Raw genomic sequence first — 26,517 nt, 5'->3', positions numbered from 1 at the left:
AGTTTTTTCCTGCATTTAAATTGTTGTTTATACAAAGTTAACAAACGCAGGGATTCACTGAATGTTAGACAACAAAATCATCAAACACCAAATGAGGAACATTTTTTTTTTAACATTGGTGTTGATCTTTCTAGAAAGATTCACATACTTATAAAATACACGGAATCACTGGAGCTGCAAAATACTTTTCTTCCTCAACTGAACATAAAACATTTCCAATTTAAACTGTTTGAGCTTTTAGTGAATTTTAGTGAATTCTTTCACAAACTGGATACTGATATGTAACAATTAATGAATTAAGATATTCAGCAGGAACTGTTGCATTTGACTCTGCTGTATCTCTGGTTGATTCATTCCTCTCATTGGAATTAGCAGCTCTCTCCATTTGATCATCATTTTGTCCTGTTAACATGATCAGAATTTTTTTTTTTCCTGTGAGTTCAGGGTCGCCACAGCGGATCATTGTCCGCACAGTTTTTACGCCGGATGCCCTTCCTGACACAACCCTCCCCATTTTCTACTGGGCTTGGACCGGCACTGCACAGCTAGGGAGAGGAATGGGCTGTTAGGGGTTCAGTGTCTTGCCCAGGGACACTTCGACATATAGCCAGGGCCGGGGATCAAACCAAACAAACTCTGTGGTCCGTGGATGACTGCGTTTACCAACTGAGCTACAGCTGCCCCTGGTTAAAATGATCAGATAAATGTGCAAAATAAACACATCTAAATGATGCTTATATAATTTGCCCTGTAAGGTCAATAATTTTGTTTATATACATAAACATAAATAAAAAACTGCCCACAAATGTTAAATAGCAAAACAAATTCTATTCAAGAAAAATTTGGGCACAAATCTGATCATTTCTGTTCAAACATCAAGTATAATGTTACCACAGAGTGGTCATATTTGTTGAAATATTATATCTAATATCATGTCAACTGGAAGGAAATAGAAAAGGACAATTGTTACCTTCAGCATTTCCATGGATGAGTGCACTTAACACTAAAATAAAAATAAAAACCACATCAGACACGATCGATGTGACAGAAACTTAAAATCATAATTAACGAATGCATTTTTAAAATGCAGAGAATTTTAAAAGAGTCTGTTATTGTTTATCAACAAACATACATTATGTATGTTGTAAAGAAAACAAAGAAACTGGGAGCACATTTTAAAATAAAGACCTATAATTCAGCTAGAAATTCCGAAATTATTTACCCTCAAAATCTACAGATATAACAGTAGTTTAGCTTACAGCAGAAACTATCACATTGTACAAAGATAATTGTCCACTAGTGTATTTAGCTCAGTTCTCCTCCCTGAACCAAGACAGATCAACAACCAACATGACACTTATTAAACTATAAAGTTAGATAGAAAACTACCATAAAAAGAAAACATGAGTTTGTCTCTGAAAGTCAATAGATTGATAGAAAGTCACTGATGTACTCACAGAATAATGACAGTACACAGAACAAAGTGTGTCCCATCTTCACATGCAGACCATCACTGTCACTCTGCTGCTCTGATTCTGATAATGTTTGTACTTTACATTCAAATATGTAACACAGCAAAGACAGAAAGAATAAAGAGAAGTTAGGTTTTATATATATGCATCACAAAAAAGTACAGCCTCTCTGTTTTCCTTCCTTTTTATGTGGAACACTCAGTCATCTACCACAGTTTTAACATATTTACTGCACATTCACACTTCCTGTTCACCACTAATATACATTAACTTGTTTAATGCACGAACATTTTTACTGGTCCTTAAAAAATAAAATAAAAAAATGATTTTATTATAAAGATCTTCACATTTATAAAATAATTGAATTTCATCATATGACATGAGTTACTGTAGCAAACCTTATTACCATACCGTATTCTGATGAGCTGTGTTTCTAGACTCAAAAATAATTTTATTGTTTATTGGGATATGTCAATGTCAGTGTCAAAAACTATGATTAGAAGTTTCAGTCTGAGGTGTGGTGCAGAGAAATGGCAACATAACAGCAGAATTTGTTGCTAAATGTCCTGAAATAACAGTCGTGGGGACGTCTTTCTCTTTCAGGACATTACGTGTTTCAAGTGGCCTGTGAGCTGCAAGCTGGAAAAATTGAGAACATATGGTTGTAATTTAAGTGGAAACTGTAGTTTGTTTCACCTCATGTTGCTACAATAACTTTAGCATTTACTTTAAATATATTATGGAAATATTATACATTTACAGATCTATTACAAAACCTTCAAATCAAAGCAAACTGTTGTTGCAGCATTAGTTTATGCACCTTTTGGCAATTGGAGTCTATGAAGAAACAAACTGTAGCAGCTGAAACAAACAAGTTTTCAGTTCCTTTTTACACATAAAGACGTGTTGCTGTCGTACCAAGAAACAGTTTCACACCAGAGCAGAAGGAGGAGGTGTCAAACGTGCCGTTTTATTTTTATCAGTGCTACAAACTGAACTAAGTGTGAATCAAAGACATATATAGTAATTAATATACATTTTAAAAAAGCACATTTTTGTAACATAATGGTTTTTACATAACAGGTTATTTCGCTAAACTTTCAGGTCATTTGCTTTAAATTATAAAACATGACTTCTGCTTTAAAAATAGTTTTAGAAACAATGCAATTGTTCATTTTCAGTGAAGAAATGACAGAGAAAGACCTTGACCTCAGTGCACGATCTTTAGAGGGGAAAGGAAAACCCACCTACCATCACTTGTGTCTGTGCCACATGTGAAACCTCACTACCAACTAAACGACGCACACATTACTGCAAATCAGTAAAGATTAAAAGTGATAAAAAGCAACAATAAAAGATGGCACATGCTACAACATAAACTGTAAATATAAGATTGAACATGAGGACAAAAAAGCAGCAGCTTTGCTAAAATAAGACAAACTTTGAACAATGAAACTTTATCTCAAGAACTGAAAGAATCTTTAAATACTGCCAGAAACTTGTACAGATGTAGGGATTCAAAGTGTCAGACTTATTCACTGCAGTGTGTTAGCAGTACACTGCCTGTGTCATTGTTTCAGGAATGCAGTGTGTTTTGAACCTGAACCAGGATCATAAAATCCAAATTGCAGATCTCATTTAAGCCAGTCGCTTTCACAGTTCTGAATCCTGCTGTCTACTATACTAATAGCCTGTAAATACAGTCTGAACCCATATGATATTAGATATGACTCACTACCACAAGCTACACAAGTTCCACTGTTAGAAATTAACAGTTTTGTGAGGGGCCTCCTGAAACTCAACGTACGATGTTAAATAAATGATACAAACAGGTTTTCATTTATTTTTAAATAAAATTTTGTCCTTGATATACTATGGAAGCATGTTTGAGGGAAAAAAAATCATGATCCTATATCTCAATATTATTACTTATTAAATCTAAATATTGAGATACTTTTTCAAAATAATGACTTACTGAGTCAAAATAATGAGATGCCACCAGGAAGTACGATGCACATCTTTTGGTCATAGGATAGTTAAAGGAAAAGGGACATGGTTGGGCGTGTTTTAGGCCACTGTTTAAGCAACATTGCTGTGTTCTCCTACCCAAGCCAAACTTCAACGTGAGCTCCATGAAGGTATCGTGTATCTTCTGATATACATGATAAAATGTAGTAAAACAATGTTAAATATGTTGTCACATGTAGCATAACACCATGTGGGTAATGTTAACTGACCAGTCATTTGATTTATCTCATGTTAACCTTATTTATTTTTACTGTATGAATACAGTTTATTGGAAAAAGGTTTTACAACTATCATTTATAAACAAGGAAAGCAGGGCTTGCTGCAGCCCCAATGTGCTAGGTGGTGGCTAGTTTCTCTCTAAACCCATTTAGGTCATTGTGATCATTTTTAATTTTTTATTCACGCAAAAATAGACCCTGTCCGTAATAGTAATGGACTAAGTAGAAGTGAAGGGACATGAGACGCGCAGCTTATGGACATGGTCAACACATGTACAATGTGTGTAACACAAAACATTAATATTAGATCTCATATAAAGCACTGTCGGCTTGTATTGGTTTTTCATAAGTCAAACAAATTGAGCTGGGATTATGTTTACAGCTGCACCAGCCGTGGTCTATTTTACTTTACACGGAATTGAGATGACAGAAAATAAATTCCCCTCCTGTTGGCAAGATAGCTGTGGTCCTCACTTCATTCCTCATCACGCACAACACAATGCATGTTTTATTCCAGTAAGAGAATAGGTGTGAGGCAAGCAAGCCCGGCTACACCGTCTAGTAAAAGACTGAAGAGAGTCTTAGTTGCCCACAGAGCTCATAGCACATTTCTGTGATGATGGAGTTCAAGATATTGACATCCAAATCCAGCTTGTACGTCCAGATGGAACAGCTGAGATGGAGTATGATGATGAAGTTGTAAGAGACTGTCAGAAGTCTGGAATCAATTCTGTGATCAATGACCAACAGGAAATGCTTTTAAAGTAACTTTCCTAAGGCAACATTTTGGACAGCAGCAGTGGGAGAGTGTAGGCCGAATCATTGCTTTTGGATGGGTGAGGGTGAAGTATCTGCCTGTAACAATTGTGCCTGTCATATTAGAGCAAGCTATCATGGAATATGTGAAGAGTGATGTAGTGGAGAATTTCCTGAAATACACGTCTGAATCTGACCATACAGTGTTTGAATCCTGTCAATCAGATTTTGACATCATTGACCAAGAAGAATTCATTGAGATCCTAGATAACTACAGCTGTCAGTCCATTATGACAGCTACCCTGACTTCAGCTCAGAGATGAACAAGGTGCTGGAGTCTAACATGTGGGTAATGGACAGGATTTAATATAGTCCAGAAGCATTTGTGTGTTTATGTATTCACACATAATTTTGATGTAGAATCTTCTTACAAATGAGAGAATTGCTTTGCAAAACCTTGCATAAAATTGAAATATGTCTGCAAATACCTCTATGCAATAGTGAAAATCTGTTCCTGGTTGTTACCTAGGTCCATTTTTAAGGATAACAGCAGTAGTATAGATCTGGGGGCAAAGCGTGTGCGTGTGCACGCATGTGCTCTGCGTGTTTAGTGTCGTGACTGTTTGTTCCCCACCCCAACAGAGTCGGGCGTGTCCGTATCCGTTGACCGGATCCGCTGAACTATTGCTGCTGCTACTTTTCTATCTCCTTTTGGACATTTTTTCTACATGATGAATTTCAGATCTGCTACTCGGTCTACTATTGACCCTGTTTTGGATGCCTCGATGGTGGTGTAAAAAAAAAAGACACGCGTTGAGAAGTGTACGGCACCCGTGGAGTTAAAGCTAGAACAGCAGGAAATGAATGGGAATGTTTATATTATTAAATACAAATCGGGGGATGTTGAGATGAGTATACGTGACTGTTTTGACAGAAATGGTTGTTCATCATGCTTGTGTTTATCGGTAAAAGATTAAAGACTTTTCCGTACATCACCATGTACCGACCTGAGCCAGCCTGGTTTTCCAGAGTCGATGTATGTAGCACAATGGGTCAGTGCTTTCAGCCCTGTGATTTACAGGGTCGAGGCCGATCGCGTTAACAAACCACATGATGGATTTATATTTTCTCGTAAATGTGAGGATATGAATGGGATAATGGCTGCTAGAGGCTGTTCAGAATGGTTACAACACCCCTACCCGATAACACTTGGTTTGAAACTGTGTTTTTTATTCAGTGGAGCGCTGTTCAGTCTGGGTTGTCTTCCCTCAACTGTCTGTCTTTGCCCTGAATCATCACACACATTGACTACTAAAAATTAAATGGTAATTATAGACATGTTTTACTTTAAAGTATGTAGGATGTGTGTGTGTGTGTGTGTGTCTGTATTGAACAAAATGTTTGTACTGTTTTATCTTCCATGTATTTATCATTTATAGATAACTGCGTCTAGTACAATATTTACTGAAACATTCTCAGTGAGGGGCGGATCCCTCAAACTCTGATGTCAGATTCTATTACAGAATTCTAGAGCATGTTAAAGTCTTTTAATATTCGGCAGTTTTCAACTAAAAATAACAAAGCATGCTTTGCATAGTGGTTTAATAGAACTTTACGCACCATTTCTCTTCTGTTAATTAACAGCGATATATAGAAATCATACGACCAAGTTGGTGCCTCTAATAATTCTCACCACAGACCGATAAAGATGGCTACATTAATGTTAATAAGAGTAATGAATCTGTGCTCTTTAACACTCTTTGCAAAACAAAGACCCGGAACATTGTCCGTTTCAAGTATCGAAATTGCGCAGTGTTTTTAGGAAAGGATATGAACATTCAGTGATGAATATTTCACAATATCTGAATGTATAGCAACTGGTGTACAAATTAGTGGACCTAGCTGGAGAAATATTGCAGGGGACATTTTATAAAAAACAGTTACAGCGAGTGATTGTCGATAAAGATAACATTTTCAAAATTTAAAAAAAAAAAATTGGAAAGAGAAAAAGTATGACGTGAAAATTATGTTTTGGTAAAGTGGTTATTATGACCTGAAAATTTAACTCTTTAATACCTGAAAAGGAAATAATCGATCTGCATTGAAGTGCTTAACAGCAGGATATAGTGTGCTGCTATAAATATCTACAACACCGAAAGAAGGGAGCTGTACAACATTACACTGGATTTTAGACCATCACAAAAATAGTGAAAGAATTTAATGCCCACATTATTGAGAATCCGTCTACAGCGAGGGTCTCCATGCAGTATAACAATAATACAAATCATGGCTACTTCATGGGGGCTAACGGTCTAACGTTCATATTCAAAAAGATCCATGTAGCTCCCTGCAGACATCCATGGTGGTGAATATATTTATTTACAGCGACATTGCAGATTATCAGCTGGTGGGGGACAGTCAGGTCCCCTCCTAACGAGTATAAACATATGCGGCGACGAGCGTAGGATGTCCACTCTGAGTTATGATAAGCCACAATACATATCTCTCTCCAAATCAGTCATTGATGACATAGAAACTTCTTTAAGAAAAGATCAGAATCAATATATACCATTTACATACTGGAAAGTAATCAATAAACTCCACTTTAGACCTCTAAAACAATATTTCTGAACCACACGCTGACGGCATAAGGAGTTGATGTGGCATATAATTCATACACACATGACGACGGGTGATATACATCTTATTATGTAAATCAAGCAGGCGGCAAGTTACACGGATTTATTCGCAGCATTACAAAGTACGGAAATGGACTTGGCGGGGTGTAACACAGTCTCTTCGGCCTTACGTAAACGGTTATTCATCAAAGCCGCATCTCATCTGAAAACAGGATCATCGGGTATTGTGGGCGATGTGGTGTCTAATATTGGGAGGTGCACGAAGAAGCAGGAGGGAAACGGCTGTTTACTGTAAAAGACCAATAAAAAGACCTCCTGTGGGATATACATGTGGTGTCACAGAGCCCAAACCAGTAAAAAATCGTAAAAACAGCAAAGACTGCTAAGAAGAAACTGCAGAAGAGGCAGGACCACACGACAAGTACCGACATCTTCTGAAATAAACAATGGTGCTGATCACAGCCAACACACGAGTGTGTAAAGAGCAAACTAGACCTTTTTGCCATACAGACAAGTATTGAGAAATCCACGTTGAAATTCCACCGATCTCTGCGATCACGTCCAGCAACCTCTGGAATTCTACATTTCATCAAGCGGAGAAGATTATCTAGACTTACATAACTGCATGTTTCTCTGTTTTGCTGAGCTCCCTTTTGCCTCCTAAACTTGTCTTACAGTTTTTACCACGACCTCACAGTCCATGAGACAGAGTTTTTGACTTGGAGTCTAATATGTGCTGTACGTGTGTCTTATGTTTAATGGTCATGTGTTTTAGAATGTCCACCAACATTACGTCAGCATCATCGACCTATTTTTAGCACCAGATAGTGTCAAGCTGATCATTACTTTTTTCATGATCACCCTGTTTCTCAAGTGAGAAGTACCGCTGTAAAACACCAGCGTACTTTTTGGCCTTTAATACAAAACGGTGTCAGGGAGGATCAAATTATTGGCCATAGCTTTATCTGGCTCATTTTCCACCGACTGTCTAATAGACCCTGTATTTTGATTCTGGTGATGCTGTTTTAAAGCCTCCAGCTGGTGCTGTGGGATAGAAGTCACTCAGCTACGTGTAATGAGACTGGTGATGAATGAAATGGCAGGTCCGGCGCTGTTCACTATGGCTAATCTGACCTTATGAGGTGCTTTATATAAAGCCTCCAAAATAATCTGATTTCTAATTGCTGACATTATCAGGTTCTTTGGTTTTTAGACACGTACACTACTTGAGGGTCGGATAGTAAGTCTGTTCTGAGTCCCAGATGATCAAGTGTCTTAGCTTTAAAGTCTATGAGCAGATACCTGTAGGCAGGACGTCGTTAAAAGCATCCTGGAAAAATCTGCTATTACCGGGAAACATCTGTCTGACCTAATGTGATTTAAATAACACTAGATAGTTTGTGTTTAAACTGATGGTCCCACTTGATTTACCCTGAATAAAAAGATGTACCTGAACCAGGTACAAACAGCTAAGATTTCTATGATGGACATATTTAGTGAAAAAATTTTGTATTTCTACATTGTTGCTGGCATCATTCAATAAATCTCCTATAATTAGCAGATTTTTCTGATGTGTGGGGAGAAGCACATCGTCGCATAAAGAGTCTGGCAGTCTGTTCACAAAATAAATTTCTCTTATTCTTAACAACTTTTCATAAAGAGGTTGCCAGCAAAAATATATGTACACAATATTATCTATATCCTCTGTTCTAGCTGATCAGAAGCCATAAGGGAGGATGAATAATCAGGCAGCAATTCTCCGCTTAGTGTGAACAACCTGCACATGACAGGAAAGTGTAGAATGTTTTAGGGCAAAGGTTTTTTTATTCCGAACAATTGTTTCAGATTCAGTGCTCAGATGATTATCTGAAACCCCATTGGCCACATATGATTTAACAAGACTCTGCAGTGACTGACATTTTGACATGAAATCAGAAATGTCAGAAATCTGTACCACTCCATGAAGCTTTTCTTTTCACTCTCATTCATCCTGTCACCACTGACATCTGGATATGAGCCCACATTGTGATCGTTTTCCCTAGTGTTAAATTTATGAGGGAAATTACGTTTTGCAAGTTTATGGCTAAACCCTAGTGATTCAGGCGTTTTGGATAAACACATTGGCAGAAAACAGAAACTATCGATCCACCAATATTTGTAAGCAGCATCATGCATTATTACGACTCTGCTCCCTCTCATGGTCAGAGTAGCTGTGATACCCTGTTTGACCAGATGCTCCACCACAATGTGAGAATCAAGTCCTGAGACATTGTGCGCAATAAATGTGTAACCTTTGTATTTAGGACGCCTGTAGTGCTCTAAAAAATCTTTACACACTCAAGACCAGTAGCACACTATTTATTCCCCTTATAATCCATAGCACACACAAAGTTAGCCTCGTGTCTACCATCGTGAATTTTAGTTTCAAAGTCATAAGAGATGTAGGTGCACTGAGACTTCTTTTTTTAATAGGTTGTATGAAGCAGCTATGTCGTCTCCACTAAGGTTTTCCTGACAGTGCAGACATTTAGCAGGTTGACAGACATGTCCCCCATTCTTACTTTCTGAGACAGTGTACAGCTTCCCACACTCTGTGCAATATTTTAACCTATAACAGGGGACTGTGTTGTATATGGGATCCTGCTTTTTATGTCTTTGAGCACTGACTAGATTTGCAGATGCACTTGGAGTCTGTACACTGCACAGTGGCACCTGAACGGTCACAGTCTGTAAAACATACATTACATGGATGTCCACAATTGTGGCACAGGGGCGTCTCATATGGTGTGTGACAATATTTACAAATATAGGATGATCCAAAAAAAGCCGTCTTATTCAATATCAAATGGTAGTGGTCAGTGTGTAAATAGAGCCATGCTGTCTGGGGGTGAGGTGTGTCATGGGTCTGGAATAAGTCTAATTTTTTGCCATGATTATGATGAAACACTATAATTTTAAAGCCCAGGCGTTTTTCAATCTTTTTTGGAATTTCCAATCTTTCTGCTGGGCTTTGAGTGGGAAATAGATAATTTGCCAAACACTGTGAGAAGCACAAGTTGTTTTCAATGGTAGCATTTCTAGGTGTGAAGAGAAAACATGTTTTCTTCCTAATTATATCAGCATATGGGATGTTTGGTAACTTTAGGCGAGCACCACCTCCACAAACAAATTCCAACTCATTACTCTGCATCACCTGGGCAATATGTTCCAGAAACACGTCTGCATAATACTGATCGCTGGCACGTAAGATAGTTTGAACATCACTCGCCAGTGAAGGACCTGTCAACACTACATTTAAACAAGTATCTGCTGGAGAATTGTTTTTCACATCTGTTAACATGTTTCTCATCCTGTTTGGTACATCCTGCAGGTTCCTTAAATCAATATCCACATGCTGACACAACTCCACAGAATTAAATGTTGGTATCTCTCTAATGATTATCTGGTTACCTGTCTGCATGCTAGGACCACAGAAGCCATTGTCCCCCCCAGCCCCTCCTGACTCGGTGATATTTGCTCCTTCAGGGTTTTGCTCTCTCGTACTGCGTTACACACTCGAGCACCTGGCTGTCTGAAACACTTTGACGATGCTCTGTAACCAAGGCACCCAGTGCTGTTTCATACTGTCTTACACATTCCTACATCTGGGTCTCTGACACATCCTGCTACTTCCCGTGGAATAAACATGCAAAACATCTGTCAGCAAATCTTGATAAATCCTGCTCTGATTGAACAACCACTCACCACAGCGATTTCAGAGTCATTGCCTGGCGGCCTAGTAGACAGGTCTAACTCAGCCTCTCTGTGCCACTCTGCTACGGTAGCTGGCGTATCTTCATCATTATTTTTTTCTTCTTCTTTATTCGTACTGTTGTTATGCGAGCGAGGAGAGTGTGAACTTGTGTTTTCTTGATACGTTACGTATGTATGTAGTGACTGCTACAGTTGGGGGAATGCTGTGACAACCTCATACACACCGGACTAGCAAGCTAACACTAGTTAGCCAACTAGCATTAGCCTAACGTTTGGTGAATATGGACTACACAGGGACCTTGTGGATTTTTGTGTTCCTGTGTTACAGGATATAGCCTTCCAGACATTCCACGGATCACTTACTCCAGAGACTTTTTGCTACAGCTGCAATATCACTCTCACCAAGTTACTGTCACAGACAAGTCACCGGAGGAGCTACAACGCACAAACCCACCCGGTCAGACGGACCCCTTTCACAACAATTAAAAGAAGGTAACAAGACGGGGGAAGAAGAAGGGTGGGATCAAAGCAAGACTGAAGCGAGGAAAAGTAAACAATACCGTGTACTTCCATCAGTGATCCTTGCTAACGTGCACTCACTGTGCAATGAGACTAATGAACTCCAAGCCAATGTGTTTCATATGAGTATCGGTCTGCTTCCATTCTTGCTGTTACTGAAACGATAACAGTGACAAACTGTACATAGAAGGCTTTGGCTTTCCTGTAAGGTTAGATCGAGACACCGAGCTGACAGCTAAACAACATGGTGGTGCGGTCTGCCTCTACATTAATCTACACTGGTGCAAAACAGTTGTTGTCAGGGAAAAGCTGTGTATCACTGACATAGAACTCCTGGCTGTCTCCCTGCGTCCATTCTACCTTCCCAGGGAATTCCCACAACTGTTTTTGCAGTTTGCATACAGGGCTGGCACAGGGGTTGATGATGCAAGGATATTCCTTTTGAATACTATCCACAGACATCTGTAAATCCCCAACTCCACAGCCAGACTCCTGTTTGCAGAATTTTCATCAGCATTTAACACCATTTAACACAAAAGCTAACCACACGCTTTCATATCGCCCATCAACTCACCCTGTGGATCCTAAATTTTCTTATCAACAGGTCACAGCGAGTGTTGGTGAACAACTCTCTGTCCGACATCCTCTTCACCTCCACTGGCTATCCGCAGGGCTGTGTTCTCTCTCCACTACTTTTTATCCTCTACACAGACAACTGCAGATCTGTCCAGTCAAATTGTCACATTGTGAAATTTGCTGATGACACGTCCTCCTGTCTCTGCTCTCTGGCCTCACACAGCATCACAGCTCAGCTCTGCAGGATTTTGTGGAGTGGTGTGGAAACTCGTGCCTTGAGCTTAATACAAATAAAACCAGGGATATGATAGTGACCTTTTCCTCCAAGCAGAGACACATGGCTGAAGCCGTCTCTACCATCATACAGGGGAAGCCATTGGTGATTGTGGAAGAGTATAAATACCTGAGAACAATTTTTGATAACATGCTGAAGTTTTAATCTAATACAGATGAAATTTTAAAAAAATGCCATCAGAGACAGTATTTACTTCGGAAGCTTAAATCATTTGGGACTACCAAGGACATTCTCACCACATTCTATTATGCCTTCATTGAGAATATAATAATCTTTTCATTTATGTGCTGGTTTCACTCCATTTCTCTGAAAAACAGAAATCGCCTGCTGAATATGGTTAAAGTCTGCTCAAAAATTATTGGACAACCTATTCGTGCTCTTACAGACTTATGTGACCAGCAGACTATGAAATCAGCATCTGGGTTTCTAGAGGACCCCTCCCACATTCTATTCCCTGAATTTGAGTGGCTCCCCTCAGGACGAAGACTTCATTGTCCAGGCTGCAGGACACAGAGAAGAAAAATTACCTTTGTCCCTATAGGGCGGTCAAGCTCCTAAATTGACTTGCATTTTAACAAACTATAATTCTAGCACTTTTTAAATTATTTTATTATGAGTTTTATTTGGAATGTTGATGTTGTATGGTGTGTGTTGATTGTGTTTATTGTGTGTCTGTGTTATTGAGTGTGTATTTTTAAGCTACTTTTATGCACCTTTAAATTGCCCCCTGGGAAGAAAATAAAGTGAATTGAATTGAATTGATGTGCAATGGCTCCTTCCCGTAATTGAAATATTATTTTTTCTCTGTGGTGCCATGGCCTTGACTGTTGATGACTACTTATTAGATCTACTCCCCCTCCCCTTCTTTAACTCACTATGTATCAGGGACAATATGTAAAGATGTGTCTTGTGGTCACATGTAAGGTCATTAATGCATCTAGTGTGTTGGTGTATAGAACCTGTAATGTTTTTATTTAGGCTGCTTACCCGCTGATTGTGTGTGAATGAATATGCTCTTTAAAATTGTGCCAGGGATCTCAATAGCGTAAAAATAGATTTAAGTACAGTATGTATGTCAGGGTATCTTCATTATCATCATCATCACCTCTATGATTGTCATCACAAGGGTCAGAGCCAGCTATGTCAACTGTCTTACACAGAGTAGTTTCCCTGTTGGTCTGAAGACCCGCCTTGTAGTTATCGACACGATTATAAACAACGGGTATCACTACATCGCCAATCTCTTCCAGCTTGTACTCACAGATCGAAGAGGTCCGTTCCTAGATCGTCTAACTCCAGTGTATATATAGACATGTTTTTATGCATTGAAGGTTGTACTGAAAAAACAAAACATCTGTACATACAAGCATTGTGCCTGCTCCTTTTAGCACTGGGGAATATGCCCCAATGTTAAGGGCTTTCTGTTTTCAAAAAGACAATTATCAGATTACATTAATAGTCTGAAAAAAGAATATTATTTAATAAGACTTGTACACACCGTTTTCAGAGGCTGGTCTATTTACTATAACAGTCCTGAATTCGTGCAATGGGGCGTCTAGAACTACTTCAGTTCGAGACATAAAACAACATAGTGTAAGAAAAACAACCAACCAGGCTCTAAATAAGTTGAGAGTAGCAGCAACTTGGTCGTACACACCTGTCGTTACACGCTAGTGCCTCATCCACCAGACATCTGAACTGCCCTGTTGAAGAATGCCTTTAACAAAAACACATATAACACATTTTACTTTTTTTAATATAGTTTTTAATTTGTTAAAGAAAAATCTATACTTTTTTAAAATATATGCTTCAGTATTAAAGTGTAAAATATATTATAAAAACACTCACCTGTAATTTATGCAATTTTTCCAAAGGTTTTGATAATGTAAGGAGATAGAAAAATAGCAGCAGTAGCAGCAATAGCTAGGATAATACCCGGCTACTTTTTAAAACTATATATGCACTTAAAGGAGGAATTCCCTTGCTGTATGACGTAGAAAAATTTGATTGGAGGGAGCACTGATCATAACTGACAGGTGAAATACACACGAGTTTTCTCCAGGTTACAGAATAGAAATATAGAATAGAAATATGAGATACAGTAAGGTTCAATGTCTGATGTACATCAGTAGACATAAGCATAAATCACAACATCTAGTGCGTCATGTAAATGATGAGGGGCCCAAACACCCAAAGGCCAGAGACTAGGAAGTGAAACAAGACTTAATTACAACATAACCTGATGCAGGGAGCAACTAGGGAATATACTCAGAAACACAGGAAGCAAACAACCAACAGACCAGATCACATGGTAATTAATGTGTAAACACAGGAAGGTAGATACATAAAAAGGGAGTGGCTGACATGCTGTTTCCAATAACAGGTTAAAATACAGTTATTAGAGCAGGCAATGAGTGTAGTAACGCTGGGGCAGAGAACAGGGAACAGGAAGAGTATATAACAGGTTCTGTATCTTTAACCTGGAAAAATCAGTCACAGTAGTAACTACTAACATTGTAAAAAGTGTTTGGGGAATTTGGTAAAGTTTGGCTTATGTTTTGATTTTCATACTATTCTTTAACTTATTCTTATATTTGTCAGTGTAATTTAGTCTGGGGGAGTAGTCAGCTATTAAAACTGTATCATTTCATCCTTCAAAAACAAGCACTAAGAATTATGTGCATGTAGAAGTCATTGATCTCAGCCATTGCTTATTCAGTTGGAACTACTCAGTGTTTATCCAGTCCATTAGTTACAGTTGCTTTATTGGTTCATTCCTAACCTCTTTCTCACATACACAAATCGTACTCCTTTTAACAGAAATATCACAATTATTCCACACATTACACTAGTCCTAGGTTTCATCTCAACTACAATATAGATTCATTGACAGAAGATCAGTAATATGGAATTTAACACCTGCATAACGGAAGTTCTCCTCAAAGGGCCAGTTTCTTCCTCTGCATTGTTATAGTCTGCTATTCACTGGACACTGGCTTCTTGCACTTCTCCTTCACATAAACAGCAACATGACAGTACACAATAGTATTCAGAAGACTGTACAGTACATTTATAAGCACAAGAAGTCACAATTTTAATCCATATTGAAGTCGACCTATCAGGTACAAAATTGATGAAAAAACAAAATCACCAACATTGTTGACAGTTAAAATAACTTAGGAACTAGATCCTAAATGTAAATTATTCAACATAGTTAATAAAGCCCTTATGACAAAAATGTTTTTGCTTCAATAACAGATCGGTTGTCTTTGCTCAGTTTAGTGGACTTATGTAGCCATATTTATAACGTCAAAGTTTAAGGTTTGAGTCATGAAAGGACTTAGGCCTATTTCTTTGTTACTCACCCTTTACAGTTTTTTACGATGCTCTTTATGATACAAGTTGAATGAATACAGAAAGAAAACATTCAGCTCGCTCACTATTGCTAGAACATCCAGGAAGGGTATCCAGCTGTTTGGCAGGTAACCAGATGTGGGATGTAACTCATTAAATTTACTCAATTACTCTACTTAAGTTAAATTGTGAAGTACAAGAGTATTTTAAATTTAGGCTATTTTTACTTTACTACATTTCAGAGGGAAATATTCTACCTTTATTCTGCTACTGAAATTGCTTTTGCCATAGCTCAAGCTCATCATCAGAAATATGTTCTAACAAAGTAGGAATGATTGTTGTTGGTTTTTTGTTGTTGTTGTCATTTAAGTGTGTCTTGTTTTGTTGATGATGCATTTTCTTCATAAACCTGAAAAAAAAATCACAAGTTATTCAGTTTGTAAATAAAGAAAATTCTTAATTATCCTGAGAAAGTTTTCTTCAGGTCTAATTGATTCTAATAAAAAAAGTTTTAACACACTATGACTGATGCTCCTCATCACTTTGCTCAAAAGTATAGAAAATAGAAAAGAAGAAAATAGAAGATAATAACAGCAGATATCTATATTTTTCAGTCTACTTCACTGAACATTATTAAATAAGAACAATTTCTGTAATTATTTAAACAAGTGAAAAGGTGTGAAAATATTATAAAAAACATCTTCTTATACAAATGTAGTTAAGATCATATTAACTTGGTTTTACTCCTGAGGTATTTTGGTTTTAAATACCGAAGACAAAATACAGTTATTTCTTAGTCTGGATTGATGTGTTTAAAACTACAAAGACCTGTAATTGTGTAAAGACGTGGGGCTGTATTAGAGCCATGTGTGTTTGTGTACATCCAGAGGGTGTGTGTACATGAACTTAGGTAACCAGGTTACATTCTGCTTTCTCAGAAAAGCTGATTTCTTAAGACTCATGTAAACAGGAAGCTGGTTTCTGATATCGGGGTAGGAGATTAGGAAAACCTGGTTTCCCCAGGTAGATTTCTGTCAGAGAACGTCGATTTCTCTGCCATGTGTGCGTGAAACCCGGTTTCTAAACGACTTTCTCCAACTGTGCATGTGTGTAGGGCTGCAGACAGGAACACACACTCTGTGTAAAGCTCATTGGAATATTTAAGTGACACAAAGTCCCACGTATACGTCTAAATCAGTCACTGATAGAAACAATATAGTCAATTGTTAGTGTGGAACTAAATTTTTCATGTCTCATCTGTTGTTTTCAGACTTGTAAGCTCATTGGCTGGTGTTACACTTTTCTACTGTAATGTTTAAGAATGATACATTTTTACTGTAAATCTATTTGAATTATTAATAACTAAGTGAGTGCAGTGATAATATTTGTACCTGTGGTTGGATCTGGATTCACATTGTTGTAATCACAGTTCTCCTCTGTATCATCAGGTCTCCCTGTCAAGATGATCATAAGAATGTGTAAGAAAATCATGTTTTTAATGATTTGTAGTTTTCCATAACAATACTTTAAGTCTTAATATTCAACAACATGTTTAATACGTGTACTGACCTGTTTTGTCAAGAGCTTCACACTGAATCAGTGTGACATTATGATATTCATCTGTTTGACCATCTGAAATATGAACATTGTATTGAACATAAAAAATATGACATATACTTTGATCATTCAGTTCTAGTCATAGAATCTGACATTAATCAAAGTTTATACTTTACCACTTTCTGTGTTTCCAGAGCCTCTGATCGCTTCATACACAGCAGCATCACCTACAACATCACATACAAAATCAACAAAATTAATAAAATGATTTACTTTAAACTGTATTTTACAACTGATAGTTGTGAAAGTAAAACATTTTGAGTCTGACCATGGAGAAGAGAGGAGTAAACTTGAGACTGACTCTGGTCGACTATTTGTTTTGTAGTTTGTAGTTGTTTTTTACTGATGTTCAGAGACTGAATGAGCCTAAAACACATAGAAAATGCTGTGCAGTGAATAAAGAACATGATTTAAATTGTCTGGTTCAATATGATATGAGAAAATAGTGGTATCTACCTGTTCCAACATGGACCTGAAAAACAAAACAATTATTATCACATTGTTTTGTATTGTACCATTTACTTACTTCATAAACACATATCAAAAGCTTATCAATGATTGATGGACTTCATGAGTAGAAGAGAAAAGAGCATATATATATATATATATATATATATATATATATATATATATATATATATATATATATATATATATGATTGATTAGTTCATTGAGAAACACAACTGCTATGCAGTAGTTCTAGTTTTTGATTAGTTTTTAAATGTGTCATTTAGTATAAGTGCAAAGACAAGTCATTCAATACTTTACAGACTTGATTCCTTATGTTCAATGATTCACAGTTGGGACTGTAAGATATTTCCATGTTATTATCATGTCTGCATGTGCTGTCTTACAATAATTTCTGTATAATAGAAGTTTAGGTACAATTGAGTTAGACGCAATGCAGAATTGTGTTTATGTGATGAGTTGATTGTATGAGAAATTCTTGAGATTGTAAATAATATTCATTTTTAAAAACAGGTTGATTTCTTCTTGTGATTAACGTTCGTTTAAATTCATCTCAGAAACTGATTGTTATACATGTTGGTGTCATGGATCTGACTCTGGACTCTGGACTCCTGTCTACCCACTCACACACCCTGTTCTCTGTCCTCCATCAGTTCTCATACTTGCACTCTCCCTCTCTGGCTCTGCTTCTTGCACTCTCTTGTTCATTTCCCAGAAACCTGCAGGTTTTCTAATTTACCTCATTGCTCTTTATCACTCCTGCATTCGCTCACCTGCTTATTGTGGCCTCATTAAGATCCCATTTATACTCCCATTTACTCAACATTCATTTCCTGCCAGATCCTTGTTGTCTTCTCCCAGTTGTTCCCCCAGCTTCCCAGTTCTGCCAAACTTCAGTTTTGGACTCTGCTACTGGAGGCTTTAGTCTGAGGTTTGGTGATTGTTCTTCTCTGCTATAGTTTGCTCCCTGTATGTTCGCTTACCTTTCTTTCTTTCTCACTGATCCTGTTCAGTCCCTGCAGATTCACACACATTTTGGTTCATTTTCTTGCTTCATTTTCTCTTGTTTAGATTCTTTAGTTTCCTCCCTGTATTCGATTGGCAGAGTATTTATCCCCATCTGGTGCTTGTTTCCTTTACCTTGTGATTTTGTGTTTATGCTTAGATTCCTGTATAGCTTCATTTTTGTTCTTCACAGGAGTGTTTTCTGTTTGTTTCTTTATTTCACCTAAAGTGCTTTTTTTCATCACATACCTCCTCTTGCCATCTTTCTATTTGGGTCCTCCACTTAAACAATCTTGACAATTAGGCTTTAAGATTTCTGAAAAAGAATATAATAAAAAATAGCAAACCATGGACAGCAGAGGAGTATTCATGATGTTCTTCTTTTGTGCTGGAGCCATGACTGGTATGTTCTGTCTGGATGGGCCTAAATATAGTAAATACAGTAAATTTAATACAGAAAGAAAAGTATCACTTAAGTTGAATATTAAGTAAGAGAATACTGACCTGATGAAGCATGAATCTGTCAAAAGACATGTGATGTTACATGGCGTGTCATGATATGAAAATTAATCTTTATATATGAACAATTCAAGACTAAGTGAGGAAGTATATAATATCAGAAGAAAAATGACTCACCTTTGGACTGTCTGTAACCAAACAACAGGAGCAGGAGAATAAGAAATGTGATCCCACAAACCAGCCCAATGATCAGAGCCACAGGAAGAGCTTGTGTGTTCTGCAACTGTTATTGTAAATATTATTACCGGAACAATATATACAGGAGATATTACAAAAATTTGTGTCAGGTGACTTTAAACCTTAGTAAAGACAAAACTCTGAAATATACTAAATATGAATGAATTCACATAAATTATAGTTTATGTTGATCATGTTTCCAACTCACCTTTAACTGTTACCCAACTCTGTGGTGACTCTTTTCCTGAGTACTGACACTTGTAGAAACCTTCATCTGACTTTCACACTGCAGAAATATTCAGCTCCTGTCTGGTGTCATTTTGTCTGAGTTTGTCATTTTGATAGAAAAACACACTGGAAAGTTTGTGTTTCTTAATTTACAGCCAACAGTAACAGACTCTCCTTCAGTCACAGGATGGACAGGACTCACCAGGATAATATCTGTATCTGGAAAACAGTCAGTGTTAAGTTTCAGAGATCAGCTGGTGCAGAACATCAGAACAAGCTGATGTACAATGATACAAGATTTATTTTAGAGATTTACATCAAGATCTGACATTTGATTTGGGGAATTTACAAACTGTCTAATAAGTAACATTTTACCAAATAACAGTTTCACTGTGATCAGTTTCCTTTACAGGAAATAATGTTGAGGGTAAAAAAAACAATGATCTGATCACTGACATAAGAACTGCATGTGAAACCCAAACTAATTATGATAAGTGATAATATGTGACTATGATTAATTTGAAAACAGAATAAGGCCAAAGCTGTGACTGATGTGATGTTTAGAAGTCAGAATTTGATCAGTTATAGTAGATCTATAGTAAATGAGGAATAATGTAAATAGCCCTCAATACATTATTTTAATTTTTAAAATACATTGTTGATGTATAATGTATCTGTGAATCAGTCACAGAATATTAACTTGCAGTTTCTACAAGAAAACAATTATTCTATTTCTAGTATTTCTAGTCATTTGTTATAAAAGGCAGATTTTTACTGATAAATTTGAGCAGAAATTGTTGTGAACAGATGAAGTTAAAGACCTGCCACCCAAATTATTCTGTGATATTAGACGTTTGTCTGTATTTGTCATGTTGTTGTTACTTTGACATTACAATTACATTTAATCATTTAACAGACACTTTATCCCAAACAAGTAAGGAGCACACATCAGGGGCATGTTGGGGTTCAGTGTTTTACCCAAAGACACTTCAGCATGTGACCACTGTCGACTGCTCAATTTGATCTGGGTATTAAAGTACATAATAGGATGTTGACAAATGGATGTTTAAATAAAAGAAATGTAAAAAGTTCATGAAAAATACCGTGTACAGTGATGTTGACTGAATTACTGAACTCTCCTGATCCAGACTCACAACAGTACACTGCAGTACCAGACTGTGAAGTGGAGATGTTACATGTGGATCCAGTCATAGTCCCCCAGTGATAACAGTGGGACAGGAAGCCTCCATCAGTAAACCTCATCACTGTCCACTCAGTAGAGTTTCCCTCACAGCTCAATGACACAGAGTCAGAGGTGAAGTGTTGAACTCTGTCAGGATTCACTGTGAGAGACGCTGATGGATGAACATCTGAAAAACACGACAAAAGATATAAAATATAGTTCAAAGAAATTATGAAAAATTAAAATTCCACATTACAAAGGCCTGTGATTTTCCTTTACTTCAACTACTTATTGAGAATCAGTGCAAACTGCTGTTTCTTCATCAAAATATGATTTCAACTTCCAAAAGGTTTTAAAACTTTGTATATTTGAAATGTCACAAAGTGACAACAGCAGCTGGAACATGGGGAAGTTTTCTCTCAGTAAGTTTTTTCTTTCACAGCACATGTCAGTTGTTCTGTAGCTGCTTGTTTATCTCTCTCTTTATCTCTTAACTGTCCACTTTCCTCCAGCTGAACAACTGTTTTACTCATTGTCTAGATTTGAATCTTATGTCTGACAAGTAAAATTATTGATGGATTCAAATTAAAAGTACTCATTGCAAAGTATCAACAGAAATCACATATTTCCTATTGTACTCTTTGTCATGTTATTACTGTAGATAAACTGGAATGAAAACAGACTTAAAAGAAAACAATGCAACACAGCCCAGTTTATGAGGAAATCATACAGTAAGATGGAAAGAGGAAAGTTCAGTTTGATGAGAGCAAAGAATAAAAAATAAATGAAAAAAATAATCAAACTATATCTTTTACTGGTGGAGCATGAATGCACACATGTCAACAAACAAGTTTACTGACAAAAAAAATAATGAACTGATGTGAATTAACATGTGTTTATTCAGAGAAAACAGAGAAACAAACAAACCTCCAGACCAGACAAACTTTGGTTCACTGTGATCAGTGTAATACACTGGGTCTCCTCTTCCAGCTCTACACACATATCCTGCTGTGTGTGTCTGTCCATGAATGATGGAGGAATTCTGTTCAGTCCCATTGTCTCTACCAGGTAGCAGCTCATATCTGTAGTATTTGGCTGACAGATCAGGAACAGTCTTATACCAGTAGAACCTCCATCCTGCAGATGGATGTTCAACCTCACAGTTCAGAGTTACTGAGGCTCCAGGACTCAGCCATGATGGAGACACAGTGAGGACAGGCTGAGGCTCTGTTAAATCAATGGAAACATGTTAGTGTGTGTTGTTGGTGGATTATGTTCAGCATCTTTGACACATGTTCTCTGTGTCTGTCCCCTTTTTATGAATTTTAGCTTTGTTAAATAAAATATATTTATCTACATAACATTACAGGATGATATTAATTATGATTGGACTTACTGTCAGATACTGTCAGTATGAAGACATCACTCCAATCTGTTGAAGACTGTTGTGCAGTTTTCATTCTGGCTCTACAGCTGTATTCTCCCCTGTGTGATGAGGTAACACGTCTAATCTCGTATTCCTTTTGTTCTGGAGGTTTCATTGAGCTGGTTGTTCTCCATTCATATTCCCACTCAGTGTCTCCTCTGTCCGTGATCTCACATGTTAGAGTGATCGTCTCATCAGTGAATATCTGAGACCAGGTGTGTTGCAGAGTCACAGTCGCCTTGTTTGGGACTGTTCAAACAGAAAGAGACAATAAAAAGGAAAAAGTAAGTAAAAAGTAAAGCAGGTAAAATCAACATAAAGCTAAATTATTTTTTATCATAAATCTCAAAAGTCATGTTTACACATCAACTATTTCAACTGTTTTTATTTGTTTAAATCACCATTTTTGTTGATTCTCACAGAGTCACTATACTCTGTGTAGTAAACTGGGTTTCCTCTTCCTCCTCTGCACCAGTAGAGTCCTTCCTGTGAGACACTGATTTGTTCAGGTAAGTCGGAAACTTGTCTGGTCAGAAGTTCAGAGGATTCATCACCTCTGTACCAGAAATATTTCCATCCAGATGATGGGTTCACAGAGCAGGTCAGGGTCATGCTGCCTCCTACAGGAATGTCACTGCTATCAGCTCTTAAATGGGCCTTTGGTTTAGCTGCAGTTGAGCACAGAACACGGAAATACAAAGGTCATTATTGTCCCTGTGACTTAGTGTAACCTAAATATCTTGTTAAAAATAATAAGTGCATAACAAATCTCACTAAGCTAATTTGCAAAGAAAACTTTAATAATGTTTCCAATTTGTTGAAATGAACTGAATCAGCAAAATGTGGTAATAATTTGACATGTTCAAGACAAAACTTGATTAAAAAAACCTTAGAATGAGTCACAAAACCCAAATCAACCAAAATTAAATAGAATTGAATAAAAGAAACAAATTCAGATAAAAAACAAGTTTGTATTTGTTCAAAGGTGATGGTCTGTACCTGTAACCTACTGTATAAACCATTTTATAATTTAAATGAACTAAACACATTACTGAGTCTATAAGTTTTGATAATCTAGCAGGACAAACAACTATCAGATGATGATATTAAACTTTTGATGGATAAACTGTGGTTTCTGTTAAAAATGACTGAAGCAGTGACCTGGTAATACATTGCTGTTTTTCATGTTTCCTGTGTTTCTCATCACTTTGACAATAACACTTGAATTTTAGACTCCACTGTCCAAAGGTTATGACATTAGTGAACCGTGGGCTTATTTGGATGGGCTTCTCAGTGTCTTTGGAATATTCCTTTAATACACAATCATAATACTGACCAGTGACCAGTAACCATATCAGTTGTAAGATTTTCCATTTTGATTTTGATTTTAGCATAATACACATTTTCCAGTGTTTTTTTTTGCCCTGTTTTCAAGTTTTTTAAATTAGTTTCTGGCATTAAAAAAACAAAAACCAATTGTCAAAACACAATCTAATTTCTAGTTTTAACATCTGAGTTTCTAATTTCAACATTTGACTTTGTGCTATTTACAATCAACTGTAGGTTTCAAAGGATTTGGAGAAAATTATGATGTAAAACTATATGTTTTACATTTGTTTGTAACAAAAATGAGTTAAAGTTACAGACTTTTGTTTTGGACAAACAGTGTGAGAATCATCTGTAGCTGAATTGGAGCTCACTGTACCAGCCGATCAGTTAAAAGATTCTAACTACTCAGTAAATTATTCTTACAATTTAAACAATCATGCTGATTTTGGATTTATTAATAACATTTAAACAGTGATTATTTTATATTTAGAGCAGAAAATTCACAAGGGGAGTAAATACACTTAACAATGACTCTCACCCTTTGACTTATTCAATAAAAGTTTCAAACACACTTTGAATATTTTAAATCTGAAATAAGAAAATCTAAAAAGCTTAATGACACTGAAAAAGGAGAAAAAACTTGCGCTCAGATAATCTGTTCTTCTACATAACAATAGCAGCTACTGGTCCATGATCATCTTTCTGATTTTGTTGTTTTACTGTTGGTACCAAAATGTGTCTTTTTCTACACTGCTGATAAACAGATAAACATATTTCATTTATGGTTTTTAAGAACAAATCACTAAACTCGCCAGTTTTCTCAATCCTGACTTGAACAGGCTTTGATCTTAATAAACAGCTTCTTACTGTATTTGTATTTATTTCATTTAACCAGAAGTTTGCTTGTTTATCTCATGTAGCTTGTAAAACTCTTTTTAAATATCAGCCGGCTTTTCTGCCGACTTCAGAGTTGATGTGATCATGATTCTGAGCTTTTCTTAATATTTTCACTGTTTAGTTACAATGTTGCCGTATAAACACTCATCTTTGAAAACTTGAGGAAATGTACAATTTAATAAAGAATTAATAATAAATCTACAAACAAAGCTGCACTCACAGGTCACGTGTTCAGATGTTGAACAGGTCACCCGACAATAACTAACATTAAAATCTATCAATCTAACAAATAGTACATTCCTACCTTGATGTAATTCTAATTGTAATTGTGAAAGAAAGTAGAAAGTATTATTTCTGTTTACACATAAAGTATCATGTTACAAAAATGATCAAATATGACCACAGAGAAGATGTAATGTTAATATATATATATATATATATATATATATATATATATATATATATATATATATATATATATATATATATATATATATATATATATATATATATATATATATATATATATATATATATATATGAAAATCATAATTAACAAATGCATTTTTAAAATACTGAAAATTTTAAAAGAGTCCGTTGTTGTTTATCAACAAATATCCAATATGACATTATGTATGTTGGTAAAGAAACTGGGAGCACATTTTAATTTTTTTTTTTTTGTCCTTTCAGCTTATCCCATGAGTTGAGGGTCACCACAGCGGATCATTGTCTGCATGTTGATTTGGCACAGTTTTTATGCCAGATGCCATTTCTACTGGGGTTGGTCCGGCACTGCACAGCTGGGGAGGGGAATGGGCTGTTAGGGGTTCAGTGTCTTGCCTAGGGACACATGCGGGGATCGAGCCACTCACTCTGTGGTCTGTGGATGATTGCCTTTACTAACTGAGCTACAGCTGCCCCTTTATAATATAGTTTAGCTTAGAGCAGAAACTGTCAGATTGTACAAAGATAATTGTCCACTAGTGTATTTAGCTCAGTTCTCCTCCCTGAACCAAGACAGATCAACAACCAACATGACACTTATTAAACTATAAAGTTAGATAGAAAACTACCATAAAAAGAAAACATGAGTTTGTCTCTGAAAGTCAATAGATTAATAGAAAGTCAGTGATGTACTCACAGAATAATGACAGTACACAGAACAAAGTGTGTCCCATCTTCACATGCAGACCATCACTGTCACTCTGCTGCTCTGATTCTGACAAATGTTTGTACTTTACATTCAAATATGTAACACAGCAAAGACAGAAAGAATAAAGAGAAGTTAGGTTTTATATATATGTATCTGAAAAAGTACAGCCTCTCTGTTCTTCCTTCCTTTTTATGTGAAACACAGTCATCTACCACAGTTTTAACAACCACATATTTACTGCAAAAACTTCCTGTTTACCACTAAAATACATTAACCTGTTTAATGCACAAAAGTTTTTACTGGTCCTTAAAAAAATTAAACAAAAAATGATTTTATTATAAATATTTTCACATTTATAAAATAATAGAATTTCATCATATGACATGAGTTACTGTAGCAAACCTTATGACCATATCGTATTGTGATGAGCTGTGGTTCAACACTCAACAATAACTTCATTGTCCCCAATTTAAGTGGAAACTGTAGTTTGTTTTTCCTCACTTTACTATAAATGTATTATGGAAATATAGCAAATTTACAGATTTAGTACAAATCTTCAAATCAAAACAAACTGTTGTTGCACCATTAGTTTATGCACTTTTTGGCAACTGGTGAAAAAACAAACTGTAGCAGCTGAAACAAACAAGTGTCATGTTGCTGTTGTACCAAGAAACAGTTTCACACCAGAGCAGAAGGAAGTGGTGTCAAACACAACATGTGCTGTTTTATTTTTATCAGTGCTACAAACTGAACTAAGTGTGAATCAAAGACATATATAGTAATTAATATACATATTAAAAAAGCAATGCAACCGCAAGGGGGCACAAGCCAGTGTCTTCTTGTGCCAGTCCCAAGTCTGGATAAATGCAGAGGGTTGTGGCAGGAAGGACATCCGACGTAAAAC

General features: G+C 36.5%; 2 protein-coding genes across 9 annotated transcripts in view; both read right to left on the bottom strand.

Moving 5' to 3' along the window:
- LOC137138088 (Fc receptor-like protein 5) overlaps positions 1–12,095 on the bottom strand; it is a 48,509-nt gene extending 36,414 nt beyond the window's left edge. For 3 of the 8 annotated variants that reach the window (XM_067525001.1, XM_067525002.1, XM_067525003.1), the window contains exons 1-3: positions 11,960–12,094; positions 1,458–1,550; positions 971–1,003 (exon numbers count right to left, since the gene is read on the bottom strand). In XM_067525001.1, coding sequence (XP_067381102.1) covers positions 971–1,003; positions 1,458–1,494 — 70 coding nt within the window. In that variant the 5' untranslated portion in view covers positions 1,495–1,550; positions 11,960–12,094. Of the gene's footprint in view, positions 1–970; positions 1,004–1,457; positions 1,551–11,959 lie in introns of all 8 variants that reach the window. The other 5 variants (XM_067525004.1, XM_067525008.1, XM_067525005.1 and 2 more) reach the window with 2 other exon arrangements.
- Positions 12,096–14,878: 2,783 nt separating this feature from the next.
- LOC137138093 (B-cell receptor CD22-like) lies at positions 14,879–25,779 on the bottom strand. Its single transcript, XM_067525027.1, has 15 exons — positions 25,602–25,779; positions 22,636–22,902; positions 22,205–22,483; positions 21,736–22,035; positions 20,729–20,995; positions 19,606–19,844; positions 19,338–19,443; positions 19,206–19,221; positions 19,049–19,125; positions 17,684–17,699; positions 17,496–17,593; positions 17,344–17,394; positions 17,180–17,242; positions 17,002–17,064; positions 14,879–16,019 (listed from the first exon to the last, which is right to left on the bottom strand). The coding sequence occupies exons 1-6, from the start codon at positions 25,636–25,638 to the stop codon at positions 19,696–19,698; spliced, it is 1,299 nt and encodes a 432-aa protein (XP_067381128.1). The 5' UTR covers positions 25,639–25,779; the 3' UTR covers positions 14,879–16,019; positions 17,002–17,064; positions 17,180–17,242; positions 17,344–17,394; positions 17,496–17,593; positions 17,684–17,699; positions 19,049–19,125; positions 19,206–19,221; positions 19,338–19,443; positions 19,606–19,695.
- Positions 25,780–26,517: the final 738 nt, after the last annotated feature.

This window comes from Channa argus, chromosome 12, assembly GCF_033026475.1.
Source record: "Channa argus isolate prfri chromosome 12, Channa argus male v1.0, whole genome shotgun sequence".
In the NCBI taxonomy this organism is placed as follows: domain Eukaryota; kingdom Metazoa; phylum Chordata; class Actinopteri; order Anabantiformes; family Channidae; genus Channa; species Channa argus.
This window is presented reverse-complemented; position numbering and strand designations above follow the sequence as displayed.

What these genes read in the sequence shown, in the direction of transcription:
- LOC137138093 (XM_067525027.1), bottom strand. Translation starts at nt 25,638, where the DNA reads ATGGGACACACTTTGTTCTGTGTACTGTCATTATTCT. An exon ending in CTGTGTACTGTCATTATTCT is followed by an intron (nt 22,903 to 25,601) that starts GTGAGTACATCA and finishes GCTCAACTGCAG; the next exon opens with CTAAACCAAAGGCCCATTTA. An exon ending in AGTCAACATCACTGTACACG is followed by an intron (nt 19,845 to 20,728) that starts GTATTTTTCATG and finishes ACTGTTTTCCAG; the next exon opens with ATACAGATATTATCCTGGTG.